The sequence below is a fragment of the Limulus polyphemus genome, unplaced genomic scaffold (genome assembly GCF_000517525.1).
Source record: "Limulus polyphemus unplaced genomic scaffold, Limulus_polyphemus-2.1.2 Scaffold1376, whole genome shotgun sequence".
In the NCBI taxonomy this organism is placed as follows: Eukaryota; Metazoa; Arthropoda; class Merostomata; order Xiphosura; family Limulidae; genus Limulus; species Limulus polyphemus.
This window is the reverse complement of record NW_013666986.1, coordinates 56,691-67,991: the sequence shown is the minus strand read 5'-3', so window position 1 is coordinate 67,991 and position 11,301 is coordinate 56,691. Positions and strand designations below refer to the sequence as shown.

The 11,301-nt window shown below is 33.3% G+C and overlaps 1 protein-coding gene across 3 annotated transcripts in view; it reads right to left on the bottom strand.

The window, feature by feature from the left end:
- The window catches only part of LOC106463314 (pleckstrin homology domain-containing family G member 5-like), a 127,886-nt gene extending 116,885 nt beyond the window's left edge, over positions 1–11,001 (bottom strand). For all 3 annotated transcript variants that reach the window (XM_022390787.1, XM_022390788.1, XM_022390789.1), the window contains exons 1-3: positions 10,931–11,001; positions 9,155–9,287; positions 4,468–4,573 (exon numbers count right to left, since the gene is read on the bottom strand). In XM_022390787.1, the coding sequence (XP_022246495.1) occupies positions 4,468–4,573; positions 9,155–9,287; positions 10,931–10,957 (266 nt within the window). In that variant the 5' untranslated portion in view covers positions 10,958–11,001. The remainder of the gene's footprint in view (positions 1–4,467; positions 4,574–9,154; positions 9,288–10,930) is intronic.
- Between the last annotated feature and the right edge of the window lie 300 nt (positions 11,002–11,301).

Sequence of the window (11,301 nt, the reverse complement as noted above, 5' to 3'; positions counted from 1 at the left end):
GTAGCTTTGCGCGAAACTCAAAAAACAATATTTATTTTTTAAGCTGAAAATGACAAAACTGAATCCTCTATTAGATTTATTGTCAGGATTAAATTTGGGAAGACCGGTCCGGATCGGCGTTCTTGAGGATTCAAAACATTAGCGTTTTTGGTCTTCTCTAAAATAAACTGGGTTATTTAATTTGTAACTCTAAAACATTTGTGATAATGTATGTAAATGAATAACCTGCAAGACGGCACCATTTAACAATTGAATGTGTTCTCAGGGAGTATATGTCTTCTGTTGTATAACGATACGATGCATGCTGCCTCTACCAAGTGGATCAGAAAAGGCAGTTCCACTTCTTTCAAAATCCCCAAATCCTAATTTAACCACTGTTTATTGTGCGCTGCAACATATCTTTTAAAGTGAGTAAAGATGGGTGCTTGGATATGGCATCAATTGAATAATATTTTAGGGTAATAATATGCATTCGATTAACCATTTTTACTTTGAAGTACATTCTACAAGTATCATTATTGGACTGTTACTATACTGAGTATCAGCCATAGGCAGCGTGAAACAATAAATACGCTGCCTATACATAATGGTGCTTAAAATTATCGTGGCATCTTAGACAATATTTTTAAAATTGAGCTGAGTTAATTTATATCTTTTAAACTAAAACTTTTGATAGACAGTCTATCCTCATCGGTGTCCAGATCCTACTTCCGCATCTTTGTCCTCCTTCCTCTTCGTACATTTAGTTATGTTTATATAACGTTTCAGCCAAAAGTAGTGACGTGTTAAGACAACCTTATTGTATTATCACTTAATTTTCGTGAAAATAGCTTTATCCGTCTTTCAGGTCAGACACTACTGTTAGACTTAATAAGCAACTTTATTTTGCATAGTGATATATGTCTCAGTGTAGATGCATGTAGGAATATATGTTTTTGGAAAACCCGCATCATAGACTCGTGTGGTTAAACCAACACGACAAAAGCAAGATCACGCAGAAGGTCAGCGAAGATCTCGTTGGCTAAGAAATGCCACTTCGAAAATTATCAAATTAATCACTACCTTACAACCGTTAATCTTGTATTATCACCAAACTGCAAAGATGTGCTAATATACATTTTTATAACGTCAGCAATATATCAAATTATTCTATATAAAAGTTTTCTTGCTGAGGAAATATAATCGACTTTAAATCCCTATTCTGAATTGACGATGTTTTCACACTTAAATTTCTATTTTTCCTTCTTTCTTAAACTTGCTTAAATCGCTTTTATTTTTGTTAAGCTAAACAGGAATTATTTTTCTTAGTTTGGAGCGGTATTATGTCTTCAGGTTTTAATCTGAATTTCAATCCAAAACTGACCCCTAGTGGCACAGCGGTATGTCCGCGTACTCATAACGCTAGAAACCGAGTTTCTATACCCGTGGTGGGCAGAGCACAAATAGCCCATTGTGTAGTTTTGTGCTTAACTTAACTTAACTTCAAACAAACAAACAATTTCCAAAACTGGTAATTTTTCTCAATTTGAAACGCTATTTTGTTCTTTTAGTACGGTCCTATGTATTCGTTTATACCTAAAGGGTATTCGGTGAACTTTACTATTAAAATAATGTCTTGGATTTCTTGAGTTTTCTTCACAGTCAACCTGAAATATACTTTCAATTCTTTAAGGAAAAGACTAGGAGCAGGTGATTACTACAGAACCATTCCGTTTTATTGTTACATCCAAATAAAGAAACGTCCGTGGAAATTTTCCTAGCCTAAGCCAAACTCTTGTTTAATAAATATTATTTTATTCACAAACCTCTAAAAGGCACTTTACAATTACACGAGATGTGCTACAAATAACTTACTATAGGAAAGAAATACTGAGAACGATTTCACAACAGACCAGTTGGTTGGCTGTTTTAGAGCAAAGCCACATTGGACTACTTACTGCTGTGTTCACCGCGGGGAATCGAACCCCGGATTTAAGGATTGTAAGTCCATAAACTTATCGTGGTCACACACGGGAGAGAAAACAGGTCAGAAAAAAAAAAGACTTGGTGATCCTCAATCAAAGTCTTGCTTGAGATCATCATATTGCCATCGGCGAAGAAACATCAGTTTAAATAGGCAATTATAGGATTGGTTTCTAATAATACTATGCAATAACCGTTTCTCGAAGCAAATGACACCTAGGACATTTATGTATCTCCGTGATTATAATTATACACGGAGCACTTACGAATACATTATTGTATCACCACCTTATCTGCGAAATACAAACAAGCGTATCAAAATACTCACAACTACTCACTGATAAGTGTAGTAATACATGTCTAACCACTTTCTTCACCTAACACGAACAATTATTTCTTCCACTTAGAACAAACAAGCGTATTAAGACTTGCACAACCATTGTATCCAAGAAGCACGGACTAACATATTAAAACGTTTACTAGAATTTTATCGCGCAAGCCTGGTATGGTTTAATGGATTGGACCCTCGATTCGCAATCTGCTAATCGCGGGATCGAAACCCGTCGACAAACATGCACGACCTTTCAGCAGTGAGGGATTTATAATGTGACAGTCAATCCCAGTATCCATTAGTAAAAAGTAGCCCAAGAGTTGGCGGTGGGTTGTTTTGACTAGCTGCTTCCTCTCTAGTCTATCATTTAAAATTAGGAATGGCTAGCGCAATAAGCTCTCAAATTTCAACAAACACACAAACAATGTTTCCCAGACAAGAGCATTGAAACGTGTGTGCAGCCACTTTCTCTAAGTAAAACGTAATTCATTATTTTAGCACCAAGTGGAAACGTGAACTTACTACGAATTTTAAGACTTCCGGTCATGTTAAATTAATACTTTTGGAAAAAAATTCCTTAACGTAGTTTCTAGAACAAGAAATGTAATAAAATCAGTTATTTTAAACTTGGTTGTAAGGCGATAAAGTCTTAGTAACTGAAACCTACAGAAACTTCATCAGATCGTTCACGGTGTTATGTAAGGAACACGATTCTGTGGAAGGTTTGTTTATCCAGGTAGTTTATCAAAACAGGTGGTCTGATGTTACCTTGACAAATAAATTCAATGAAGAGAACATCACTATTCACATTAACGTATTCTGTTGATGCGGAAAAACACAAGACATTCATCCTAATCAAGATAAGAAAACAGACATTTGGAACAATGAAGTCAAAGCCAAACTTCAATATTGAGACAGAAAAAAGGAGGCAGAACTTTCCATTTTCTCCTAATGTCATTCCAGATAAAAGTGATTTCAAGATACTCCTTATTCTGTTTCTGGAGATATCGTGGTTGGGTATCTTTATGACTTATTGATGAGTCTTTTAGAAAAACAAGAATCTTCCAATTTATTTTCTGATAAATTGATGTGACACATCAACAAAGTGTACTAAAACGTCTATATCCAAACACACTTTCTCATGTAACAAGAACAAGTGTATGAAAACATGCACAGACACTCTATCTCCGTAACCCGGACAAGCGTATTGAAATGCTGCGTAGCCACTCTTTACAGAGGTATTAACTAGGGATGCACGGGTAGTAAAATTTGGCCGAATACTGGGTCCGGGTACCCGGTCACTAAGCTTATGCTGGGTCCTGGTGTCAACAGGGTCCGTGTTCTTCCCTGCCCCCCCCCCCCAAAAAAAAACATACACAAAAATTAGAAACAAAAACAAAATTGACGTTTATTATATTTAACCGAATAATCACCAACAGAACATTCAAGTTTTACTTTCAACTTTCAATGCCTAGCTCCAACTTTTCAAACCCTAACCCCTATTGTTCTCAAAACCCCTACTTCCTCAGAAATCCACTTCTCAAGCCATGCCTGTTATTAACCCCTAATGTTCTCCGAATCCCCGTCAGCGAGAGGTCAGTCTTTGTTGCCCGCAACACGTTTTTTTTTTTTCTCCTTCTTCAACTAGACCAGTTATTGACTGTACTTTCAGTACCACGTTAGATGCCACAAATATTAAGGCTTAGATACCTAACTTCAACACTCGGCTGGAACCGAGTATTACCGGGTAGCCGAATACCCGTCCGAGTACCCGTGCATCCCTAGTATTAACACATATCAATTATACAGTTATGCTCAATGATAAAGAAGTAGAAGTGTGTTTGAAAACACTGTCAATACGAGAGACAAAAAAATTACTATAAATTTTTAACACCCTTTCAAACACTACGTTCTTAATGTAAGACACTCAAATTTGAAATGAAAATGATATATGTTGTCTAACTATGATACAGTCATACTATACATTTTACATTTTAGAAATAACATAATATCAAATAAATAATTTTGTTCCAACGCAAAACAACTTTCATTAGTAACATCTACTGACATTTAATCACTGCAAGTGAAGCATAATAAAATCAAGCTATAAGTTTAAAAAAATGTAATGGAACTTGATAACGATACCGAGTAATAATAAACAAACAATAACCTACCGTTTCATAGAAAACCCATCAGCTGATTCCATCCTAGTCTCATCCTCCTCGGTAAAATTAATGTCGCTAGGCAACGAGACGGCATTCGTTAACCCTGGATACTCCTCTGGAGGGCGAAGCAATTGAAAGTGAATGAGAGAACGTATTTCAACCACATTAGCTTAGCAGTTGTGCTTTCAACAAATTGGTATTTATCTTGACAATTTTGTCAACTATAAAACAAAAACTTTACTCGGATTTAAAGCTATAGAGGGCGGAAGAAATATTCAAAATAAATAAATATGTTATGCTATAAAGTTTTGTATTAACACATTACTAATAGATAAAACTTTTGAAACTGCTAAATCTCAGGATTTTTTTTATGACTTATTCCTTCTCGCAATCCTTAACTATAGACTTAATGCAAACTTTGTAAAGCCTCGTTTTACGAGCTAATATTTAGGAGAAATTAAAATTTTATCACCTGGTGGAAAGTAAAGCTGTTCCATGAAAAACAAATGATATAAATACAGCCTTATAAGCCTTAATATATAAAAAACAAAACAACGAAGACAGTTACTTAAGAAATGTCTCTAGTGCTTCTTTAGCTTCATTGTTCTATTCACTGAAAGTTTTTTAATTCCATATTGTTGACAGAATAAAATAGATTATTATGGATATAAAACAGTGGTTATTGTTATTCCCTAGCAATGGTTCTGACGAGAAATCTTCCACTAGTTTATTATTCGTTACAAAAAGAACAGCATATATATACAGCGTAAACGTAAATATATAAAATTTACTCGTAATGTCCTTTAATTTCCGCCTGTTTGTTAGTTGTTAAGCGCAAAGCTGCTTTATGGATTATTTGTGCTCTACCCAACGCGGGTATTGAAACCCAATTTTTATCGTTACAAGTCTGCAGAATTGCCGCTGAGCCACCGGGGAGCTATTTTCGATTTCAGTGGACTACTTTTATCGTCTACTAAGCTCCTACCGTTTGAGCCCTGAGGCTCATTATTTTAACAAGGTGGTTAACAGTGATGCATCGTAGATGAAAAACATCACGTACACAAGGCAAGCATAAATCAATAGTCAGTGATTTCGTATGACGAGAGTTATGATTTGTGTCTTAGCATATGATATATCTGCTATTTGACATTATTAAACCAGTGGAATAAAAGTTCAAGAAACATACTGTAGTATGGGCTTGTCTGTACAAACAATTTTAAGTTCAAAGTTATGTTTTCTGTAAAAAGCCATTACTTTAATCCAAAATAAAACTCAAAGCAAAAAAGAAATATGTATGCTTTAATAACTCTATTGGCCACAGTGGAAGAAATTAATAGTGGTCTCCACCTATTATATTAATTATTAATGTATGTACTTTGATGACTGTATTGGCCACAGTGGAAGAAATTAACAGTGGTTTCCACCTATTATATTAATTATTAATATATGTACTTTAATGACTCTATTGGCCACAGTGGAAGAAATTAACAGTGGTCTCCACCTATTATATTAATTATTAATATATGTACTTTAATGAAATAAACGCTTTAACAAAGCTTTGTTCAAAATATACATAACTTCTTTCTCGTTTACTATATGTACTTAATTCACTTAAGAAAAGGCTTACAAGGAAATATAATTTACGAAGAGATGTTGTAAAACTCTTTTTTTAATGACGTCTAGTTAATGGCAGGGCAAGTCTTCTCCACCTTACATTTCAGGTAATGTCCTGTACGAGGAATATGGCTACAGAAATTAGAGTCTGTAGAAATAAAGTTAAAAATAGCCAGAATTTTTTTAATTTATTTTTTATATTAAAAATATCTCAGTAAATTGTGTAAGTGTTCGTCTGTATAGAATTAATGTAAAAACATGAATTCCACTAACACGGAGGGCGAGAGATTTAATACAGTAGCCACGTCGTAACTTAAATCGTTCTTCCTAACATTTCCATTTTCACCTTTTTCCCATATAATAACTCTCAAGTCTTTATCCTTTTTTTTAAATATCCGTTTATCACAATTCAATTTCATAAATACCCTCACGCGCGTTTTCTCTATTACATTATCCGTTCTTTATCTGATTTTTATCACACTTACACTTATTTCATTTCTTAAATCAGTCTTTTTCATCAATCTTAACCTAATTTCTTTTTACCAGTTTTTCTTTTTTCCTTTTCTCTGTTTTTAGTCTGTATTTCCTTTTTTACGTAATCCTTCTTTTTCCGTTTAGATTTTCGATTCCTCTTTCTTTTTAAATTTATTTAGTTTCCAACACAGTGGTCACTTTCCTTTCTAGAAGACCGACTGTTTCTTGCGTACTGGTCAACATTTCATTAGCTGACAGTTGACTATTAACTGAGTGAATTAACAAATTCTTAATACTAGAAATCTGACCGTCTATAACATAGTACTCTATACATTAAACGTGCAAAATTTGGCCATTTTCAGCATACTGATCACTTTTCCACTGTCAGAGCTCCGACTATTTACAGAACATTTATTCTTTTTGTCGGTGTCACTGAGTTAACTTTTTTTAAGCTTACTGGTAAATTTTTAATCTATCAAAAAACAATTGTTTTTAGCATATTAATCACATTTTTCTTTGCTAGAAACTACGTCATTTTAGTAGCAATTACAATGCCAGAACTTCATTGCTTACAGCGTATTGGCAATTTTGTTGTTGTTGTTGTAATTTACTGTTTCCAGCAGCTCTAAATATTGCGTTCTTTGCTATTGTCAGAGATCTATTTCAAGTTTTCTTTGTTTTATAGTCTTTATTTCAAGCATAGTAACATTTTTTACAGCATGCTGACGATAAGTTCTAAATTAAAAACTCGAATCTGAATTTTGAGCATCAAAATGGTAACTTTTCCATTAATGAGACAGCCAACTGTTTTCCGTTTAGTTCTACTTTGTTAACAAACTGAATACGAATCACTATTTCAACGTTCGAAATACACTTTCAACACATATGAAACACCTTTAGAACTTCGCTTATTTTGAGTGTAGAGGAAAAATCTTTAGAATTCTGCCTATTCTCAGCATATTTGAAACGTCTTAGGAACCACACCTAATATGTCCAACGAACTGGAAATATCTTTAAAATTTCGACTATTTTCAGGGTATTGCAGAAACTTACAGAACTTCAACTGTTTCCAACATATTCATCCCTTCACAATTTCGACTTTCACCAGTGTATTAGTCACTAGTCGGTTGCCAGATATTCATTTCTTTCCGTCTCTTTGGTTACTTTACTCATCAGTTGTTGGAATTCATTTGTTTCAGGCATAATACTGTCACTCATTTAGAACATATTTACAAATCAGGTTCAGTGTAATACTAAACTACACGCAAGAACATTTATCTTGACGGAACTGAGAATCAACCCAATAAACTTACATGCAAAAATCTGAATACAAATTCTTCCCGAACTGAAAATATTTTCCCCCATCGGAAATGACTGGTTTTAGCAAAAATCAAGAAATCGAAAAATAGAATCACCTAATGACCCCTTATAACTCCCCACTCCTAGATTTTAGCAAAAATCACAGAAGAAATTAATGAAAAATAACCTAATGATTCCCAACCGCCCCTTCCTTCCCATCAAATATGGATCTTAATCGAGGATGGAAATATTTCCTGGAGAAACTACATTATCAAACATTACTTATTTACTGGTTTTATTACAAAACTTCGTCGAAAGTTAACAACGTGATGTATCTTATGTTCGTATGTTGTACTCCATTATAGGTATATTACACTGTTACAGATCACACTTTCGGAGTAACCATAGTTGCATCTATCTAACTCATACAAACAATTCACATATTCGGAGTGTCCATACTAGCATCTACTTAACCTATACAAACAGTTCACACATTTAGAGTGACCATATTCAGATCCATCTAACCCATACAACGGGCTTAACAATTCAGTTCATGCTTTCCAAATATCAAACTAACAGTATATCTATCTTTGACCCATCTCTACGAATGAGTGGCTAGTATTAAATTTTATCTAAATTATATTATGTTCACAGACACCAAGCACGTGATGATCAAACTATGAGTTAATATTATTCCCACTGAATTATTGCGTTTCAACTCCCTCTTTGAGTCAAGTTACTCAAATAGTTTCTCCTTTGAGTTAATTCTTACAAGAGGTTTACCCAAAGCAAATTTGTGTTTAAGTGACCCTTACTAATAAATAAACTACCTTTGGAGTAAAAATTATATTCACTTTACCAACAATCAAACCTCATATAAAATGTCAAACGTTCACAAATAAGCTTGCTTATGTTACAACACAAGTACGACCCTGCAGGACTGCACCACTGGTTACAACACAAAGTGCATAAATGGCTTCCATTTCTTGATTTTGTTTAGCACGAGTTAATTCGATGGAAAGTTTTAACTGGAAATAGTTTACATATGGACTTTGTGTAGTGTACGTGTAGTATATAGATATCCATGCATAAGTAAACGATTCTAATTCTTTCCAACAATTTTTCTTTTATCACTACATATTTGTTCTACTCTAGCTTTACTTAGTAGTAAATATTGTATAAACAGAGAAAAGGAAACTTGCTGAGAAATAGGAACCACTAAAATAATATACTTTATTTACATATAAAACATTTTCCCTAATATCTCACAACTAAATTAAAAAATATAACTAGTACAGCGATTGTTTACCTGCTACGACGCTGTAATCGTCATCTACCTCTTCTCGTAATGTTGGTTGATGAAGGCAGGAAGTGACGTCAGAAGCATATAACGTCAGAGAAGAAGTGGGAGGAAAATCGTTCGTACTTCTCACCGGATATGTCTAAGCACATATGATCATAAATGTAAGTAAAATTATGCATCTTTCACACAAATTACACAATATTAAGAAACATAAAGGGATAATGAGAGCTACAAAAAGTATCCTGTCAGAATTTTAATAAAAAAGCACTGGAATGAAATGTTCTATTGTCGTTTTTATCATTATTATTTATAAAAACACATTTTTACAAAGACTCTCATGCAAAAACTACGAAAAAGTTGACTGATAATAAATTTTAATTTTAATTAGATTTCACAAACTTTTAACTGGTTTCAAATTGAAAGTACTTTCTGCACTTCTAGCTTAGAATTACCAATTAGATCAATGTTCCAACAGCTTTTTAAATTATTTATGCACCAAACTGCTTGTGGGTTCACGACTTTGTTGGTTTCAGAGTTTTTAATAACATACGAGTCATAAAAAGAGCAAACAAAAACACCAACAATGTTGCAGTCAGTCCCAATAATTACTGCTGGGGTTAGTTATGTATTTTTGAAGAAAATGGGCAATTTTGTCCACTTTCTTTGGTCAGTTGCATAAAAAGAATACTTAATATAATGCAATATATGAACCTTAACAATATTAAAATATTTAGAAACAAACTGGTAATTAAAGAGTTAAGAAGGGACAAATAAAATACATGTAAGAGAAGAGAATAAACGCTATTAGATTAAAAGTCTGAGTATAAAATATTAATATACAATACACTTTCAGATGCAAAATAAGGCCAAAGAACAATTAAAAAATTGAGAAGATATTATTTTAACAATATTTTGCATTTTAAATTAATACTTTTTCAAACATTCTCTTTATTAAGACTGATCAATCTTTGATTTAGCTGACAGAATTATACTCAAATCTTTCTTATGTCAACTAACAGCTAGTAATATCAGGCTTCCTGCGAAACATATTAGAACAGCTAAACTGATAAATAGATAAAAAAGGTCCATCTAAACAAAACACATTTGACTAGTATGGTGCTGAGAAATAAATGTGAAAGTGTACTTGTTTTGGAAAAACGACGCAGAAATAAACAAGAGACATACCACGCTTAGAAAACAACAAAAATATAGCTAGAAAGTTCACGTGCTTAAAAATATACAGGAATACAAAAATTCGAAAATATGTATACTTCAAAACAAGATACTGTAAATGAAAATACACATATTTGCAAATGATCGAAACAAATTGTGATCGTAAAAGGTGAAAAATAAAGCAACTAAATAAAATTGTCCCCGAAATACAAAATAATAAGCCCCCCTCAGTGACACAGCGGTATGTCTGCGGGCTTACAACGCTAGAAAGTGGGTTTCGATACTCGTGGTGGGCAGAGCACAGATAGTCCATTGTGGAACTTTGGGCTAAGTAATAAACAAAGAAAAGAATAAAAAACGATGTACATGAGGTCAATTTGATCGTAAAATCTATAGTAAATTTTATTAATTTATTTAATAGCTAACTAGTAACTCATGTCTATATTATTCCATTTTCAAATCAAGCCAGAAAAACAAAAAGAAAAATCTAATGAACCTTTAATTATCTTACTAACAATTGTGGAAAAAGATCTTCAGTAAACAATATAACCGTATAAATCCATACTCACATACAATAAAAAAAATAACAGAGTGTACCGATTTATTTACCATCAGTTTCTTCAACTTCTGTTTCATATTGACTTAATAATTAGTTTATGTTGTGCGAGTGAGTTATGAGAACAGAACACGCGATGCTATGTACTCCCCTCAGTTAAGAGACAAAAAAAGCTTTATCTCTGCTTTTCTTGTTTTAACACCACGCCCCCTATACATGTAGCTTTATTTTTTACTGAAGCAGACTTTAACCTTAAGATGCCGCAGTTATCGGACAACGTCTACATGACTCGATGAATAAGCCCAAAGCTGGTAGAACATCACTTGTTGGAGGTATTGTAACGTAAATCATATTAATTTATAACAGTAATTGTGCTAAAAGAAAGAACATTAAGTGAATAAACTAAGCAGCCATACACAGGTAT